Here is a 20,881-nt window from a genome sequence, read left to right as displayed (position 1 = left end):
TTCCAAACAATAAAGGTTCATCTTAGAGTGGAGAAATGGTTATCCGTTGTTTTCATTATCATTTGACCATGAAACAAACGCCGAACAGATATACTAACGAGTGTTGTTGGAATGTGTAACTCGTAGAATATGATGTTTTTTTTAAAAAGATCACTGCTTCCAATGTACCCCTAAAAATGTAATAAAGAAATAACGGCCATTTTTATAAATATACAATTGGAACTGAACAGTCTACACAACATTTGCAAACTATCAGTGTAAACGGCATCTTTCTAGATCCTGTGGTTCCGGAGAACTCTCTGTCGACAGGATTGGCCACAAAAATATGAACGTCCACAGACATGTAAGACATATAAACGTAGCATTTTAATATATAGATAAATAATTGTAGTCTCATAAAAAAAAAATAAATAAATAAAAATGTTCAACTGTAAATTACGACGACAACCATAGAACACTGCTCAGAAGAGAACAGTTGAGTAACGCCGACATACAGAAAGTTGCAATGAAAAGCTGAATGCATGGGTTATTATGGATTTAAAGCAAATATGCTTTTTATGTGTTCCATACGTTGTAACAAGTTTAATAATTGTTGGTAGAGAGTACTTAAATACAGCAAATTGGGTATTTTGTTTTTAATTTTCGAGAAGAGTAAACTAGGATTATGTTACTGCCTGCTGTAAAATATATTTTGTTAAGTCTCTTGGTTTGTTGAAATGCAAAAGTTAAGCTCTCTAAATCATTATTGTTTTTAATTAAAATTGCCAACTTGTGGCTCAGTTTACAATAAATTGCCCCAAATTATCGGAGTAACGATATCATAAAGGGGCATTATTCTGACGGATTGAAACAATTTTCAGCATTATGTTTCTTTGTTTGTACTGTTTTCTGAGGAGTTTTATTATTACTAAGGGTAAATGATTGATTAAAGTTTTCCCGTAAGGACCTATCCGGTTGCAATATGATGTTAACAAACTTTTGGGGGAGATGGTTGAAATGCAGCTTAAATATAGAAGCGACTATGTAGATTCTATATTCCAAAAGTACTCCCATGAGCAAAATAAATGACGCGTCTCTTTATTCTGAAGTTTTTAAAAAATATCTCCATTTTTTTATATGTTCGAAATTTCGGAAGGTTTCCCCAGCAGGACAGGTTAATAACAAACCCGTTTTTAATATTTGTGTTAGATATTAGCTTAAAATAAATAAATTAGAAGCAAAAAACATTAAATCGACAGAAATCTCGAGAATTACCAATTCTGCTAAAGTGGGAAATTTTCAAGAACGCGAGGGAATTCTGCAGTTTAACACGAAGCAGCGACATCTACGTCATTGAGAGAGACCTGGATTAGATCTACAAACGAAACTTTTAACGAAACATTTCTAATGTGTCTTATTACATGCATTATCAGCGAACTCCAAATATATGAATCTATGCTAAGTATTAACGTATAGATAGAGCAAATAGTGGAAATTACCTATGGAAAAAGACGAATTCTTAGCACAATTGTAATGAAAAATCGTCTTTACCGTAGAACAGGTTCAGTTCACGTAAGGAAACAAGTAGCTCAGTTAGTTAAAGCAACTAGTCTGTATGCCGAAGGTAGCGGGTTCGAATCCAGATGGAAGTGACGTTGTCATTTTTATTATTATGGTTATTTTATTTATTTTTTATGTGGAAAAAATCAAATTGTAACATATGTGTAAAACTCATGACGATACCAAAAAAAAAAAAAAAAAAAGCCGTTCTCGCACTTGCATTAGTGTCTCTAATTTTTGTTTGCAAACAGTTTCGTAATAATTTACCCTGTGTTCACTACTCACTACATGCTCACTGGTGCATAACGAATGTTTTCCAGTAAATGTTAATTCTGATTTGGAGAATTTTATAAAGTTTCACAATGTTTCTCGCTTGATAGTCTTCTATCTACTTTTTTGGACACTTTGATAACAGATTTCCCTATTAAATGTTTAATTTCCCCTATATATATTTAATTACAGAAAAGTTTTACATGTATTTGTCTTAAATTGAAATTGTTTTGAATTTACCACATGAGGTAAGTAGCCCGAAGGAGGAGAACTGAAGTAACTGATATTCTACGTAAAAGCAACCTATTGTAGAATGATTATGCTTCTTAACTTCAGCACATAATCTTTACGTTGGTCAGACAGAGAAAAACCCTGTTTTTTCCTCTCCTATGACCACTCATCTTAAAGCTCTACATGTAATGATTCGTGTCACATAATTTCGGCTCTCCAAAGACATTTATTATTATTATTATTATTATTATTATTATTATTATTATTATTATTATTATTATTATTATTATTATTATTATTCCTGAATATGCTACCCTTACATAATATAACTTTAGATATCTTGGTTTAAAGTGCTTTCTTTAGTAATAATTTGAGCAACCATGTAACAAAATTTAAAATGTATGAGGGGGCACGAAGTTTTATTCCCCCCCCCCTCTCTCTTTTCAGCACCGTCCCAACAGAAAGTATATAATTTCTGACAAGCAGAGTAGACAAAATGAATAAGAAATATATTTAAAGTAACCTTTCCTCCTTCGTGAATGGAATATCACGTAACATTTTTTATTCTACTGAAGACGACCCTAGGCCGTTATGGTTAGGTAACACTAGAAATATCTAATATATTTATTGCGCCCCTTGACTATAATATTACCTCTTCTTTATTTGTTCGAGGCCATCCTACATAACCAAGGGTGACAAAAAGAATATGAAAAGTGTCTAAAGATTACAAAACACTTTATATTTTGTCAGAAACAAGGCAGTGTATACACAGCATTGTTTTCGTTAACAAGTGTTTCACCGTTGAGTCGCTTATAAAATTAGGCAGAATAAAGTTTTCTAGAGGGATTTGTCCAGGATGCTTTTGTGTCGGGCTAATAACGATGAGTATAATTATTTACATCACCGTTAAAGAAATAGCAAACTTTCTGAAAGGAACTTACTTAGGAAACATCAGATCCTCCTTCTACTTAATTGCATCTGGCGTTCTGGATGAAAGTTCTGTGGGACTATTAGAAAAATATATACAAGTATTCCCGTTTCCACGCTGATGGTAGAATTTCTTAAGCAGTTATTGAATTACGTTCGAAGCATACGCGTAAATAGCGCCCCCGCAACCCTGTGGCGTGGGGACCGCACAAGCTGCAAGGCCAAAAATATACAGAAAGTACGCAGGGGCGGACCAGGCCAAATTTTCACCCGGGCAAAGTGACTTTTTGGCGCCCTCCCCCTAGTACTAGCCTATATTTTACATTTTATCATAGTGTTTTTAATATTTTAAACCCATTTTTCAAAAAGATATTCATTACCTAGGAAAACTTCACAAAGAATATGGCCCGCTATAAACAATACGAACTCCCCGCCCCCCGCTTGGTCTTGTGGCTAGCACGCCTGCCTTCTGTGGTACCGGATCCAATTCCCGGTGGATTACTGTTGAACGACAAAAGTGGTTCAGATTCCACTATAATTAGTATCCACATCTCCTTTGGCCATTAAGGCATAACCATGGAACGCTAAACTCAAGCAAACAAACAAACAATACTTACACCCCCGCCACTCTTTATTCTGCATGCCATCTCTCCATTTTTCGATACAGCCCCCTTATTACTATGAAACTCTCTTCTTCCATGGTTATGTAATTGCCACTACTTTACAAGAATATAAACCAAAAACGTCAGTAGAAAACACGTTCTAAAATTTAATTTTTGAGGCTCGTTTTGGCGCCCCTCTTTCCCTGGCGCCCCGGGCAGTCGCCCGGCCCTTGGCACGCACCTCAAAGTACTGCGGAGGAGAGGTTAACTTTCATATTATGCCACTGGTTTGACGTGTTTGAAATGTTCAGTGACTGATCGGTTAGTTAAATAATTTCGACGGTTACTGATGTTTAAAGTTTAGCTGAGACAAAGTTACCTAACCAAATACATTTGATATCGCGATGTCACAATTTGATTTTTCCTCACCTAAAAAGATAAAAACAATCAATAGTAATAAAAACCCTTACTCGTACTGGGCTCTAACTAACAATCTAATTCGTAGAGACTAGTTGCTCTGACCAACTGAGTTTCGATTTCTTACGCGAAAGAAGTCTGTTATATTACGAGGCATGCTTTTCATTAGCAAAACTGTTCGAAGTAATACGAACATGGCTCAAGAACAGAGACGGAACTGAATTACCACTCGATTGACCTTGAGGCCAAATCACCAAAGGGTAGCTATAAACGTAAGTTCAGCATGCATTTCTGTGGAGTTCTGTTCAGTATTCCTATCTGCCAATCACGCTTGTTTGTAAGAGTAATATTTTACAAACCTAACCTTTCGATAGAGCACAATAGCAAAAGAATAAAAGGGAAGGAATTCTTGCCCTTGTGAACGTTGGATACCACCATGTGCAATAAAACTGTCGCGTCTCCTTGAAGTGATATGTTATCGAAAATAACTCTTTTCCCTTTACATATCCGAAGTTTTTGAGGGTTTCAAAATGAGGAAACGTTACTGACAAACAAGGACGCATTTAGGGGTGGGTACAGGGGGTCCGGACCCCCTCTGAAATTCCAACTTTTCTGTAAATTTTGCCTAATTTTTGGGATTATCTTTTAAAATTTTATTATAATTTATCCTAATATTGAAGTCGGGCCCCTTCCGAAATAAATTACTGTATACGTGCCTGCTGAAAATTTTCAATATATTCGTTAAATAATAAAGTAAAATGATTAAATTAGGAGCAAAAAGCTTCAACACGGGCTAACTTTTGTCCACTGCCAATATTGTTAGAAGGGATATTAATAGCAAAAACTGCTAGTCAATGCTGAACCTTGAAACTTCACCCCGAACAGCAAGCCTATTATTGAGAACTACATATGAAACATTTTATCAAAACTTATCTAGCTTTTATCTGGCATGAAATTATTATATACCAAAATGCACTCTCCTAAAATGTGTATCTAAACATTGCTCTACGTATCTACGAAGCAATGAAAATTTTTTATCGAAATATTTGGGCAGGAAACTCTAACAGCCAGCCATTTTATTTTAATCGTAATAAACTCGTAACCGTGCGTTAACGTGAAGACAAAGCTTGGTCCATTGGTAAAGTGTTGGAAGAATGAAAACTCAATATTCGTAGGTTCGAATCTATCCACTCACCAGAACATTTTATTCTTATGTGTAACGATGAAATAAGAAAGAAAAAATGTATAACCGTTAAGACAAAACTTCAACCAAGTTTGAAGAGAACAATACTAAAATAGTAACACAATGACGTCAACCAAGAATTATTTCTTGTAGCGTTTGGACGAAATTACAACTGTCAATAATTGCAGAAGTAAAAACAGGCTGATATGCGTAATGTAGTCTAGACTTCTGAATGCATTTACTTCCTCAAAACTTCCGTCTCGTCATTGGTATGCCGTCATGGTAAAACCTTTCAATTGGAAGTGAAATGACAAACTAAAACAGTTTTAAATCAATAAATGTCTATGTGTAAAAGTAGGTGTCTCTTATCTGTAGTTCTGAGTTCCTTTTACTTTGAAGTGACAAATGAGAGAAGAAAGTATGGTGATCGAAAAAAAAATCAAATTTGAGATTTCAACGAATTTACACGTATTATAGCCCCTAATACCGAAAAAGTTATTTTTTGATACATGCCCATCTGTTCGTCCGTCCGTTCGCTACACTTTTCTGTGCACTCGCCTAGAGGCCAACCGTTCAACTTATCTGCACCAAATTTTAGTTTAAGATTTTCATAATATTTCCTATAGTTTATTTTATTTCCCTCCTACTCCCAAAACAAGGGTAGTTTCCTGTACGATGAAAATAGAAAAAATATATTTTCTTATAACTGGCTCTAACGATCTTGTTTTCTTTCTTTTTTTTATAAATCAATATTTAATTAGCAACCTTATTTTGTGGTATAAGGCATTTATCTGACAAGTAAACCTTACGTTTGGGTGAATCGAGTTGCTGACTGAGACACACATGAAAAAGTAGTACTAAATGTGATTAGTATTTCAGTGAAGTTTTAGGTGCGAAGCTCCAGGGGTTTAGGAGATACAGCTACCAGAACATCACATGGAAGTACAGAATAGTCTTCATACAGTTGGAGGTAAAAGCTCTGTAAGACCTCTTGTAACGACAAAAGGTGCATAACAAATATATGGGTACATATTAGGACTAGGGGGAAGTCATATAGTAAGGGTATATCTGACGGCGGCCATCTTGAAATCCGCCATTTTGAATCAAGCTTAAGTTTTTAAAATAGGAATAGGGTCATGTGATACATGATTTAAGACTCAAATTTAATCAGAAGAACAATGGTGACGTTAATTTTGATTTACGCGCAATTGGTAAAAAGTTACAGGGAAATTAAATATTGTTGCAGCATATGTATTAGTTCTTTACCCCACCTTGTAAATTTTGTTTTAATGATAATGATTAAATAAAAAGCAGGTGGATAAATATTAGGTCTATGGTAAGAGTTGCATTGATGGCGGCCATGTTCAAATCCGCCATTTTGAATCAGACAAAAGTTTTAAACAAAACGCATAACAGTGAGACCTTATTAATAGCAAATTTTACCATAACCATTTTTAACAATTTTTGCTTTATCATTAACCAGCACAAAGTTAAATGGATCGCTTCTTACGACTACTGCTTTGACGGAATTGTTAACGACAAATGTGTCAAGTGTAACTCGATTGCCTGTGTCAGGTGTGCTCACTGTGAGCAGAGCATTTGTGCAAGTCATGCACTCTTTTCTGAATTACATATTGATTGTACTAATTGAGGACTTTTCTGGAAAACACCAAAGACCCAAGTTCAATTATGACTCAGTTCCACTTTGGTCATTTTTATTTAAATTAGCAACTTGTTTATGCGATAACAAATGCTGGTTAATGATAAAGCAAAAATGGTTATACCGTTGGATTTATGGTAAAATTTGCTATTAATAAGGTGTCACTGTTATGCGTTTTGTTTAAAACTTTTGTCTGATTCAAAATGACGGATTTAACAAAGCCGTCAACAAGGCAACTCTTACCATAGACCTAATATTTATCCATCTGCTTTTTATTTAATTATTATCATTAAAACAAAATTTACAAGGTGGGGTAAAGGACTAATACATATGCAGCAACAATATTTAATTTCCCTGTAACTTTTTACCAATTGCGCGTAAATCAAAATTAACGTCACCATTGTTCTTCTGATTAAATTTGAGTCTTAAATCATGTATCACATGACCCTATTCCTATTTTAAAAACTTAACCTTAATTCAAAATGGCGGATTTCAAGATGGCCGCCGTCAGGTATACCCTTACTATATGACTTCCCCCTAGTCCTAATATGTACCCATATATTTGTTATGCACCTTTTGTCGTTACAAGAGGTCTTACAGAGCTTTTACCTCCAACTGTATGAAGACTATTCTGTACTTTCATGTGATGTTCTGGTAGCTGTATCTCCTAAACCCCTGGAGCTTCGCACCTAAAACTTCACTGAAATACTGACCACATTTAGTACTACTTTCTCATATGTGTCTCAGTCAGCAACTCGATTCACCCAAACGTAAGGTTTACTTGTGAGAAAAATCTACAAGGGGTAGTTTATACTTAGGGGTGAGTTTTTTCTCAGTGATTTTCTCAAAATGGACTCAAGTGTTTTCGTTCATATTTCATAAATAAATATTTCATTAATAACTTAACAATATGGCATAAATAACTCGTTTGTCCTAAAAAAAAATGCGAGGGGTAGTTTATTCTTGGTGGAGTGTGTTGTCTGGGCGATTTTCTCAAAAATGACTCAAAAGAGTTTATTCGTATTTCAAAAATACATATTTCGTTAATAACCGAACAATATGGCAGAACTCGTTTGTCCTGAAAAAAAAATATACGAGGGGTAGTTTACTCTTGGGGGTGTTTTTCCTCCACGGTTTTTTCTAAAATGAATCAAGCAATTTTGTTCGTACTCAGAAATAAATATTTCATTAAAAACCTAATAATATGGAATAACTCGCTTGCCCTGAAAGAATCCTCAAGAGATAGTTTATTCGGGGAGTTATTTTTCCCTCACGATTTTCTCAAAACTTACCTGGACAATTTTATTGATAATTCATAAATAAATATTTCATTAATAACCCTATATTTTAGTATAAGTCATTTCTATGAAAAACAATTACGACGGATAGATTATTTTGGGGGTCAAGGTTTTTCCCAACAATTTTCTCGAACGACAGGCGATTTTGTTCAAATTTCGCAAATAAGTATTTCATTAATAAGCAAAAGTATATCTTAACTCATTGTTCGAAACAGTTCACAAGAGGTAGGTTACTTCTGACGTGTTCTTTTTGAACGACTTTCTCGAAAATGACTAATTTGATTTTTTCATATTTCATAAACAATGATTGCATTAATTGGTCTATTATATGTCTAATGAAAATGTGCTCAAAGTGTGAGTTAGTTTTGTAGTATGGATTTTCTTCAATCGAAGTTTTTTTATTCGATAATCTGACATTCGATGTATTTGAATAATACGATATATTTTTTTCGTATTATCCAAATACACACTTCAGTAACAACTGCGGCCTAACACAGTTAAGAAATTGAATTGAAAAAGTTTAGTGCGGTGGCCCTGTAATTGAATATTTTTTGTTAAACACCCTAGCTTTTTGTGGTAAACTCAGGCTTTTCTTTTTCGAGCGACAAAAGAGAGAAGAAAATATGGTGATTGTGAAAATAGTATATCAAATTCAGATTTCAACGGATTTACATACTTCATGGCGTCTACATACCGAAAATGTGATTTTTCGATACCCGTCCTTCCGGTCCGTCCGTTCGGTACACTTTTCTGTGCACTCGCCTAGAGGCCATACCGTTCAACGTATCTACACCAAATTTTAAACTTAGGGTTTACATAGTATTCCTACAGGAGATTTTCCCATTTTTTCCTACCGCCTAAAATAAATGTGGTTTATTAACAGCCGAAAATCGAAAAAAGCTATTTTCTCCAAAATGGTTTTAACAACTTTGTTCATTTTTCATTAATCAATATTTAATTAACAACCCTATATTGCAGTATCAGATATTTCTCTTAGAAAAATTAACGGGGAGTAGTTTATTCTTGGAGGTGACTTTTTCTCGACGATGTTCTCAGAAAGGACACTGGCAAATTTTGTACACACTTCATAAACAAATATTTAACCTTGCAGCATGGTATAAGTCAATTGACCTGTAGTAGCTTATTCTTGGAGTTGAATTTATTTCCAGTGAGTTTCTCAAACACGACCAGTTGGCAACCCTGTATCTCGACAACGAAGCTGAACTCGAAAACTGCAAGAGGGCTATTTGTCTCCTTTTGATGTCACGAATCATCTCCCGAAGTTTGTGGACATCTTTCAGATTCACCCTTGATAAAGCTTCTTTTCGAAAAGTTAACTATTAACTTTAGACATTGTTTATTTTTTAAAAAAAATCACAAATGCCGTTATTAATTTTAAGGCAGAGAGCTACTTTTGAGAGAATAGATCTTTAAAAATAATTTTAAAACTTAGACTTTTGTTTTCGAGACATTCCAGACAAGACGAGACATTTTAAAAGCTATCTCGTGTCCAAAACATTTGTTACGTCTTCTTTTGGACGTCACAAAGCGCGTCTCGTCTCTTTCTCGAGACATGTCTTATCTCGTGCGCATTCGTTAACACTTGGGAAGGATTATCTTTCTACTCAAAGCATTGTTTTTATAATGGTTGCATATTTATGATAATTGCCGTCAACATAAATTACAGTTCTTTCAGTTGAATTAATTGTTTATTATTATTATTGAAATTAAAATTAAATGGAATATCTAGTTTTACGTTGCACGATTATGCACCTACGCTAAGGGAGAATGATGATGAATGAAATGATGAAATGAAGAAAGTGGGAGGAAAATGGAAAATTCCAAGAAAACCCATACCCATGCACACGGTATTTGTCTACCTCAAATTTCACTTGGCGCGAAGTGGAGTCGAGCCACGAACCCCATGAATGCTCTATTATTATTATTATTTATTATTATTATTATTATTATTATTATTATTATTATTATTATTATTATTATTATTATTATATATAATAATAATAATAATAATAATAATAATAATAATAATAATAATAATAATAATAATAATAATAATAATTGAAGTGAGCTTAACGAGTTTCAACCGTCCGACTCAACCAATGTTTGGGTGCCTGTTCGTTCATCTACTCCATGACAACTTTTCATAAAAGACATTTCCTTTTAATGAAACTAGTAAGTGCCTTCTAGCTTTGAAAAGTAACTATGCTTGGAATTTGAAATCTGCAAAATATAAGAGGTAAAATTAACCAAATGGTGCAAGTTTACACTAATGTATACATAACAATTTTGCAATATCAATTACGTGAATCTTGTCCCATAAAGAAGCCGAAACCCCTACACCGAAGAGCCCTCCGAGATTTGATAATTGTCCACTCGGACTGAAATTGCCATTTGGAACCAACACTTTAATACGAAGCCCAACATTTCTTTAAAATAGACGAAAAATTCGAACGTTATAAACATTGTAATATTTTTGCCCTTTCCCATAAGGGGCCCGTATTAGCCTACACTGAAGAGTCCCACGAGATTTGATCCTTGACCACTGGGACTGAAATTCTCATTTGAAACCAAAACTATAATATGAAGCCAAAAATTAAACTTTTACATCAATTTAAACTGACTGGGTTCCAGTTCACCCCACTATTATGTTTAGTTTAGTTAAGTGGTAATTTGTGACAGCTTCACATCATCAAAAGAATCTTTCACCCCCACCCCCCCCCAGAAGTTTGTGCTAGATCCGCCATTGGATTCAATAGACATTTTTCCTATTCTTTTTATCACCTTGTTGGGTCTCCCTCGTACAGATAAAGAAGCGGTAATATTACAATCAAGGGGCGCTATATATTAGGTATTTCTTTAGTTACCTACCCCTAACCGCACAGGGCCATCTTTGGTAGAATAAAAAAATGCTACGTGATATTCCAATCATGAAAGGGGAGAGGATGCTGTAAATATATTTCTTATTCATTTTGTCTACCTTGCTTATCAGAAATTACTTTCTGTTGGAAGGGTACTGAAATGAGAGGGGCAAAATAAAACGCCGTACCCCCTCCTACATGGTTGTTCAAATAATTACTAAAGAAAGCACTTTAGACTAAGATATCTAAGATTTAAACTAAGAAACTAAGATATCCTTACATTATGTAAGGATGGCATATTCAGGATTATATTATTATTATTATTATTATTATTATTATTATAATTATTATTTGAATGTTTTTGGAGCACCGAAATTTTGTGAGACGAACAATGGAATGTAGAGGTTTAAGATGGGTGGTCATAGGGAGGAAAAACCAGATTTTTTTTCTGTCTGGCTCTCTAACGTGAAGATTATGTACTGATGGCAAGAAGTATCATCATTCTACAATAGGTAGCTTTTACGTAGAATATCAATTACTTGAGTTTTCCTCCTTCGAGCTACTTATCTCATGTGGTAAATTCAAAACAATTTCAATTTAATACAAATACATTGTAAAACTTTTCCGTAATTAAACATCTAGGGAAAATTAAACATTTAATAGGGAAATCTGATATCAAAATATCCAAACAAGTAGATAGAAGACTATCTAGTGAGAAATATTGTGAAACTTTATAAAATTCTCCAAATTAGGATTAACATTTACTGGGAAACAACGCGCCAGCGAGCATTACGTATAGTGAGCAGTGAGCACAGGGGAAATAATTACAAACTTTTTGCAAACAAAATTAGGGATGCTAATGCAAGTGCGACAACGACATTTTTTCTTTTTTCGGTATCGTCATGAATTTTACACATATGTTACAATTTGATTCTTTCCCACATAAAAAATAAATAAAATAACCATAATAATAAAAATGACAACGTCACTTCCATCTGGATTCGAACCCGCTACCTTCGGCATACAGACTAGTTGCTTTAACTAACTGAGCTACTTGTTTCCTTACGTGAACTGACCCTGTTCTACGGTAAAGACGATTTTTCATTACGGTCGCGCTACCAATTCGTCCTTTTCCATAGACAATTTCCACTTTTTGCTCTATCTTTACGTTAAAACTTGGCATATATTCATATATTTGGAGCTTGCAGATAATGCACGAAATAAGACATATTAGAAATATTTCGTTAAAAGTTTCGTTTGTAGATTTTATCCACATTTCTCTCAGTGACATAGATGTCGCTGCTTCGTGTTGAACTGCAGAATTCCCTCGTGTTCTTGAAAATTTCCCACTTTAGCAGAGTTGGTAATTCTCGAAATTTCTGTCGATTTAATGTTTTTTGCTTCTAATTTATTTATTTTAAGCTAATATCTAACACAAATATTAAAAACGGGTTTGTTACTAACCTGTCCTGCTGGGAAAACCTTCCGAAATTTCGAACTTTCAAAATTAAGAGACGCGTCATTTATTTTGCTCATGGTAGTACATTGTTCTAAAATGGATAAAACATGGTCAAAAGAACATGAAGCATTGACATTAATGTCAATGGAAAATGAATGAAAAACAAGTAATTCCTCCACTTATCTCAAAAACTACAAGAGGGAGATGGCTGAAAATGAGCTCAAATATAGAAGGAACTATGTAGATTCTATATTCCAAAAGCAAATTGTCTTAAAATAGATGGGGCATAGTAAAAAAAAAAAAAGTACGAAACCTTAACATTAATGTCAGTGGAAAATCAATGACAAACATATAATTCCTCCATTTATCTTAAAAACCAAAAGAAGGAGATAGCTAAAATTCAGCTTGAATATGGAACAGACTATATAGATAGTACATTCAAGAAAGAAATTGTACACGGCAAAAAGTCACGAAACATGAACATTAAAGTCAATGGAAAAATCAATTAAAAAAAAAAAATGAAAGTCATCCGCATAAGAAATGGCTAATTGAAAGCTTATTGCAAAGACATAATGAAGATTTTAAAAACGACGCATACCACGCAAAGTAAATGTGGATTGAACACTATCAAAAGTCAAATTGTTTGAGTAAAATCAATAATAATGATAAAGTATATGCGTCTTGTGCGAATTACCCGGGGCTACCTACGCGGAGGTTACATGCTTGAAATATCTCACATCTGGATTTGGAATCTCCAGACTCGATTTAGCACGCAATGTGACTTGACCTGATCACATGACACAATCTGATCACATGACAGACTTGATAGGCCCTTTCTAATGAAAACACTGACTGGAACAACTTCCACCCTTTTTCTCTCGTTGGAGTGAACGTACACGCGGCAAGACCCAATTTCGATTCCTGCAGGGAGCTTCTAACACATTTGATAAAACCTCAGTGTTGAGAATGGACGTTAAATCCTAATTCACCATCTTCTTTTCGCCTTCTCTTTTTTCTTTTAATTTGTAACAGTTTCCCTGAGAAATGCAAGAATGAGAAAAACTTCAGCTTACACATTGCTCACGTTTTATTTTAAAACGGATGTTCTGTAAAACAAAGTTACGGCATACAGTTCATACTATATATTATTCATGAAAGAGTAATTAATACCTGCAGATAGATTTCGATTTGAGTCTTCCAAACTTGTGAAGATCATTGTTGTCTGTGAAGAACGCTTCTGTCTCATGTAATATTGATAACAAGGATACCAGACATAATTTTTTTCCATTTGTGTTTTTTTTTTTTTTTTTTTTTTTGGGGGGGGTGAATAAAGTTAATTTACGGGTTTTACAATTTACTAAGGAAATTACAGAGAATAATTGTCACGCACCAGAAATGAATGTTTTAGCACTAAGCCACCCTGACCCATATATTGATGTAAAATGGTAGACCCATGGCAACACAGAGATTTCATTTTGAAATCATCTATTGAAACCAAACCATATAGTTTTGGCCATATTAATCTAGTGACAACAAAAGTGCTCAGCCTGACACATACTGCCTTTATTTTAAATTTCAGTATTAGCGTACAGTTTTTATGCTAGTTGTGCATTTATGTTTGGTTTGCTGGGAATATAGAAAACTGATGAGGCAGTGTTTGAATCATGTTATTTAAATATTGCAAGGATACCCAGCTTTCAGTGAGAGCACATGTTATCCATACAACATGTGCTATTTACAATCATCAGTACAGCAGACAATACTCATAAAGTAACCAGGAAGACACGATGCCAGCACGACGGGACCCGAGGAAGAACGAGCCACCCAGAAATCACCTATAAAATGAACGCGAAGAGGAAAGAAGTATCAGTGTATCACTGATCGCTTAATCTATACCTGCCCCTGAGGTCTCCCTGAGCGAAGGAGTGTTATTGGAGGCTGCCATGAGCTAAGAGGATTCCTAACTACAACGTAAATCTCTGCAGGCTACCATGAGCTAAGGGGGTTACCAAAGTACCATATCCTGAAGTCGCTACAGACACCCTGGAGGCTGCTGTGAGCTAAAGGGTTCCTTTATCTCACTCATTATAAGGAAGATAATGATATATTCACTTTGTAGATACAAAGATTGTTTTGTAATATTTATAAAATAAATTAGGTGAAGGGCCAAAATCCCGGACTGTTATTGTCTCTACCTAATAAACATTACAATATCAGTAAAAATGATTATATAGTTCTTGCAGGTGATTGATTTTGTTTTCTTTTTATTGTAGGTTCTCTTGAAATAGATGAAGTGAGTGTCTTGGATGAAGGCGTATACCAGTGCAATGCCAGTATTTTAAATCAGTATCGTATAAGTGATAAGGCACGTCTTGTTGTGGACAGAAATAATGGTATGATTATTTTTCTGTGTACATTTCTTTGCTTTTGCATTTTCTGTATTGAAGTATGAAGAGTTGATTTGGATAAGGGCTTTGTTATTGCATAAATGACTATAATTATAAACTCATGTCCACAACAGATTAATCGCGCAATAAGAATAATCCTCTATCCATGGAAATCAAGGAAGAGAACAAAATATGTAAAAGATAAGGAGAAAACTAAAAGAAAAACCTCACCTGTAAAAATTTTAAATTAGCTAGGTGAACCCTAATCCAAATTAATTTTTCATAATGTGTGGCGAACTTCTGGTGTCGTATTTCAGAGGCACTGGTATGTAACCATAAAATTAATTTGTTGTGAGGGAAAGGGACAGTTTCGCCCGCGCGTTCAAATTTTCTTTCTTTTTGAAGGGTAAAGGTAAAGTGCATCCGGAGAGCTCTTGATTTTTTACATTGCTTATTTGAATGTATTGTTCACTATTCACTTTGTTAGTTTTGTATTACTCGTATATTGTCGTCTATTTTGTTTTTATATTTAAAATATATATATAAAATTTACTGAGAGCAGATTAGACTCCCGTTGGTACTAGATGTAACCAGTGTTTTCGCCAAAATTTCTTTTTAGTCCAAAACTTTATTTTTTCTTTTTAAATAATGTTGGTCCTGCCTCTTATTCAAGCAGTGAAGCTCCGGTGTTTGGGGTCCCTGGTTCGATCCCAGGTCGCGCCATATGGACTTTGTGGTGGACAAACACCGTGCTCGTGGGTTTTCTCGGGTTCTCCCGTTTCCTCCCACTTTCTTCATTCCACCATTTCACTCATCTCTCATCATCACCGTCTCCTTTAGCCTAACCGGCATAGCCGTGGGACGTAAAACGTAAAGATTTCATTTCATTTTTCTGAACGTGTAACTACATACTCACGTCGCCAAAGACAAAACCGAACTTCAGATTGTAACGTAACATATACCTGTGCTTTAATAATGTAGACAGTGCTATATATGTAACCATTTGTGATTGATATAAAGTAGAACTACTATAAAGGTTTCTGTTTCAAGTTTAGTTTAAAATGTTAACTTAAATTCCGTAGATATAGTGTAATAATCACTTGGAGAATTGCGGGTAAATTTATCTACCTTGGTACTATACGTAGCTGATACTGGCTTGTACTTTGAGGGCTAATAATGACTAAAATAGTACCAAATATTATGGATACTAATAGTACCCAATAAAATAGTACCAGTCAGTGCTCTCCTAATGGTGCGTACTGTATTGGGGACACGAGCTAAGCTGGAGCTGTGTTCTCTTTACAGTTTCGGGCCGAGCACTTACCACAGGAGTCGTTGGGCACATTGTAGTGTGATAAGACTCAGACCATCTTCTTTGCTGATGATGAAACCTTGTGCATCGTGTCACTATTGCTGAGTGGCTGTAATGGGTGACGGAATACCCTCCCAGAAAGTTGTCACTTTTACCTTCATCGTTCCACGCATCGTATTTAGCTGATAATGTTATCATCCACAATCCCAATGGAACCAACAATATATCAGGACATAACAGCTAAATGCGTCATTCGGGAGGGCTAGGCTATTATTTTTATCGTGGGCACCCTTCTGTATATTTATTATACACAGACTCTTACTAGATATTTAATAATATATTTCTTGGGAAGATCGACTTCTCCAGCTATCGCACATCGCATATTGGATGTTTATATTCCTCATTCTGGGTCCTCAAATCATATCTTTTGTGATAACGGAAATCAAATTCGTTATGATGTATTCCTGCGTGCCATGAACAATACTAATATTAAGGTTTATTTTGTAATATCTCACTCGCTTTAAAGATAACATCTGGACCAGCATTCTAGTAGGTCATTGATCGAAAATTCTCATAATCATACTGGAACGCTGTTCGGTCATGTCACAGAAGTTACGAATTTGTTAAACTACTATGTTTAAGAAGCAAGTTTTCCGGCTAATACTTCTACTCTATAATATCCCGGCACCGAACTAGATCAGAACAATAGTCATTTTAAAACGGAATATTTTGTAGAGTCGGAACTGGCTATAACAACATCCCTTTAAACGATATATTAGGTATAATGGCGACATCTAATGGTCCCGTCTAAACCCTATATAAAAACTGTATTTAAAAAAAAATCGCTTAGTACATTTGCTTATTACGATCGTATAAAACGACTTATTTTTATCACATTATCGGAGAAATGTATCGGCTACTACGTTCAATGCTGATTTTTGTTTATGTGTTTGGAGATTGTTGAGAACATTATAAGGTTTATTTTCAAACTCTTGTCAGCAAACGTCAGCATCTGTTGCTACTTTTTCTTCACTTATTGTATGTTTTTTATATTTTATTGCCATACAATATTATTGCTGTATGTACTGTATTTTAGAGTTTCTTTTTTTAAACTTTATTCTGTTCATTAACCGTGTAAGTGTACAGCCTAAAACTAAAACTTAGATATGAAATTTTGAGAAAGAACAAGAAAACCCTTTTTGTGCGACTGTCAGCTATAACGTCCGTAAATTTACGGTCCCTTCGGAGTCGTTATAAGCAGTTTCCACTGTATCTATGTATTTTTTTTCAAGAATATAAACATAAGTATTACTGTCAGCAATCTGTATTTCATTTACTTTCCTGGTGAGTACATACGAATCATTTTGTCATCAAGTGTGATCTCATCGTTGTAACACATATATATTGCTTTTCTTTTCAGATCACGCGCGCATTTCTCAACCAACATTCATCGCTACTCCTCGAAGCCTCTTCGTGACAGAAGGCAGCACTGCAACTTTAGATTGTTCAGCGATTGGGATTCCAAGACCGTGGATCACATGGCTGAAAGATGGAGTTACGATTGATATTGCGTGAGTAGGGAAACTCAGTTATTAGTATACATATAGTTATATTAATAAGTGGAGGGAACAACAGATTTTTAACACACCAATTCTTCTATGGGTTCGAATTAAATGATACACGAAGAATGAAAAAAGAAAAAAAATGCATGACTAGAGCGAGACTCGATCATCGGCGTTCCGTGCAGGTATGTTAGCTACTACTCTATCCAGCCCGCTTCCTGAACAACCATCCATTGCCTCACTCTTAAAGTCAGTGTTCATTTCATGTAGTACAAAGCATATGGTCTCATTGAATGAACATAGATTTCAAAAGTGAGGGAATATATGGCTGTTCAGGGAGCGGAGTGGGTAACGTTATCGCTAACACATCAGCACTATACGCCAAAGATCCAAGGTTCAAGTCGCGGTTCAGTCGTGTATTTTCTCTCTCTCTGTATAACTTTCCCTTTTGACTAGAAAAAAAGAAAGAGGTGTATGTGGTATTTATTAATCTAGAAAAGGCTTTTGACCGCGTGAATTGGGAATAGCAGTTGGAAGTTCTAAAGAAAGTTGGGTTGAAGTCGAAAGATCGAAGACTCATAAGAAACTTATATATGAATCAACAATTAAGTGTTAGAATAGAAGAGAAAATGACAGAGAAAAGTGTAGTTGGAAGGCATTATTTAATATATCTGTGTAAAGAAGGTAGTGAAAAAGAGCCTATATAATGAAGACACATTTCAGCAGGAGATAGAATGAGTAGGTGTATACGGTTTGCAGAGTATATGACGCTTGTTTCAGAATCTGTAGAGGAGATCAGTAAGATGTTAGAAAACTTGAGGAATGGTTGTGAAGAATATGGGATGAAAATAAATGTTAGAAAGACCAAAGCCATGGTGATCGGAACGAAGGGGTCGGTGTCAAATATAGATGCTGGAGGGAAGAAAATAGAATAGGTAACTAGTTTTCGATACCTGCATAGTATTATTAGTGATATGAAGTGTGAACGTGAAATAAAAGCAAAGATAAGAATGGCGAAAGAAGCCTTTAGGAGAAAGAAAAGACTATTTTTATGGGATCTTGAATAAAGAGTTGTGAAAAAGACTCATAAAATGCTTTGTGTGGAGTATTGTAGTGTATGGGTTAGAAATATGGACATTACGTAAAAATGATTAGAAACGACTGGAAGCTTTCAAAATGTGGGTGTGGAGAAGAATGGAGATAATATGCTAGGCCGAGCAGAAAACGAATGAGAGAGTGTTAGAAATGGTGAGGGACAAAAGAACAACTTTAGACATTATTAAGAAGAGGAAGAGAAACTGATTGCGACATTGGCTAAGAAGGAAGTGAATTGTGAGGGGCGTTTTAGAGGGTATGGTCACAGGAAAGAGAGAGAGGGGACGGAGATCACAACTAATGGACGATAGTAAAACAGAAAAATCGTACGTGAAGAGAAAGAGGTTAGTGGAAGAGCGTGGAGCATGGAAGCTTCTCAGTTGCAGCAAGTGACCTGTCAATAATGGCAGAATACTTAGTGATGTTGATGGTGTACAGTAGAGTGGGCCGAATTTCAACTTTTTTCGAAAATCGAGGCCGAATTTTAAACTTTTTTCGAAAATTGGTTCGGCGAAGTGGTTAAAGGGTGTCTTTTAGTGGGCAAAGTGTGCCTGATTTTTTTCAGAAATTTTAGTCAACGCCTTCACGTGCCGCATCGAGGTTTTATGAAAAGTGTATGCAACCTGCACTACATGTTACCATATTTTACGTTTCTGGCTTGTAAAAAATATATTCTCGTTTCTTTAGTTTCAGCCTTAGGGACAGCTTGAACTATATGTAATTCACCTTCCCAAAGCCCACTTGTTTGCAGTTCTTCTCTTAAATTGGCCAAATTTCAATGCTTAAAGCAAGAAGGTTTCGTTTTTTTTATTTGTATATACAAAAATGGATTTATTTTGTTTAGCCCAAGAGTCAAGTTTATTTATTTTTTGCTGTAATGCAATTCATTATCAACATTTTCGATCATTTATTCTTTGGCCAAAATAACCCAGAACTCACCACAAAGAGTTGACTGCACTTCAAGTTACACCCACTTTTATTTCCGTCCTCTCGTCCTGTTTAATTTTCTGCCATGGCCTTGCTTGCATCCTCACTTACTTCCTTTACTTTGTAGATGGCATAGTTTTTTTTTCTCGATCCGAATGTTGGCATTATCTTGCTAGAAATTAAGGCACAGCGTACAAATCCGTCGCGACTTGCCGGCCCACACACGGATTGACAAGCTTGCGTAACCAAACCCACCATTCGCTCTACTGCTTGGGTATGGTATGGAAACGCAGTTATTTTTTCTCCGAGCAGATTCACTAATCACTAGTGCAGCAATTCAAGATGCAGGAGGCATTTAAACGGAGCCCAAAAAACTGTTGCGGAAGTACCGCAGGATTTTGAAACATGGATTTTTGGATAACGCACATATTACTTCCCAAGGGAAGTCTTGACCCGACTTCGGTAGGCCCTATAGTTTTGAAGCTATGGACCTGTAAAGTTCAATTTTTCATGATTTCTGCAGCCTGTAACTCCGAAAGGAAGCATTTGTGCACCCAAGTTGGTCTATACTTTTTGTCTTATTTTGGTGTCCAGAATCACCTCCCAAACGTTGTCGGTGTTGTTTTGAAACACCCTATATATATACAGGGTGTTAATAAACTATACCGACTAAGTTTAAGAGGTGATTCCTCACATCGAAATAAGAGAAAAAGTTCATATGGACCTATGGCGAAAAATGCATAGTTTCAGAGCTAGGGCTGTCCAAAATCGCGAAAAAGCCAAATTTCAAAAGGCCCTATTTCGAATTTAAGAAACTGTGGATGGTGGTCCTTATCAACGTAAAGGAAGTCTCGCATACTCAATCCAAAAATGCATATTTCATTAATGTTTAATGGATGTACAGAGTATTCCCCGCAGGGTGAAATTCCCAGGCATGCCATCAACCGAATTTTGAGATATGCTCTGACTTTATGATTGGTCCAAAGTAGGCAAACGTTAAGCCTTGATAGCAGTGAACACGGAAACCTTTGATGCGATATCGGAATTGTTAAAGATCGTCAGGAGCACGGTCTCTCGTACTCGGGAAAACGTATGGTGCAATGTTTTCTTTGACGCTTATAAGTGAAAAAAAA

At 35.3% G+C, this 20,881-nt stretch overlaps 1 protein-coding gene across 3 annotated transcripts in view; it reads left to right on the top strand.

Moving 5' to 3' along the window:
• fra (neogenin protein frazzled) overlaps nt 1-20,881 on the top strand; it is a 148,137-nt gene that overhangs the window by 19,179 nt on the left and 108,077 nt on the right. For all 3 annotated transcript variants that reach the window (XM_081746848.1, XM_081746846.1, XM_081746845.1), the window contains exons 5-6: nt 14,739-14,858; nt 17,585-17,735. In XM_081746848.1, the coding sequence (XP_081602974.1) occupies nt 14,739-14,858; nt 17,585-17,735 (271 nt within the window). The remainder of the gene's footprint in view (nt 1-14,738; nt 14,859-17,584; nt 17,736-20,881) is intronic.

This window comes from Thermobia domestica, chromosome 18, assembly GCF_964235325.1.
Source record: "Thermobia domestica chromosome 18, izTheDome1.hap1.1, whole genome shotgun sequence".
Taxonomy (NCBI): Eukaryota; Metazoa; Arthropoda; class Insecta; order Zygentoma; family Lepismatidae; genus Thermobia; species Thermobia domestica.
The sequence above is the reverse complement of the archived record's forward strand: the minus strand, read 5'-3'. Positions and strand labels throughout refer to the sequence as shown.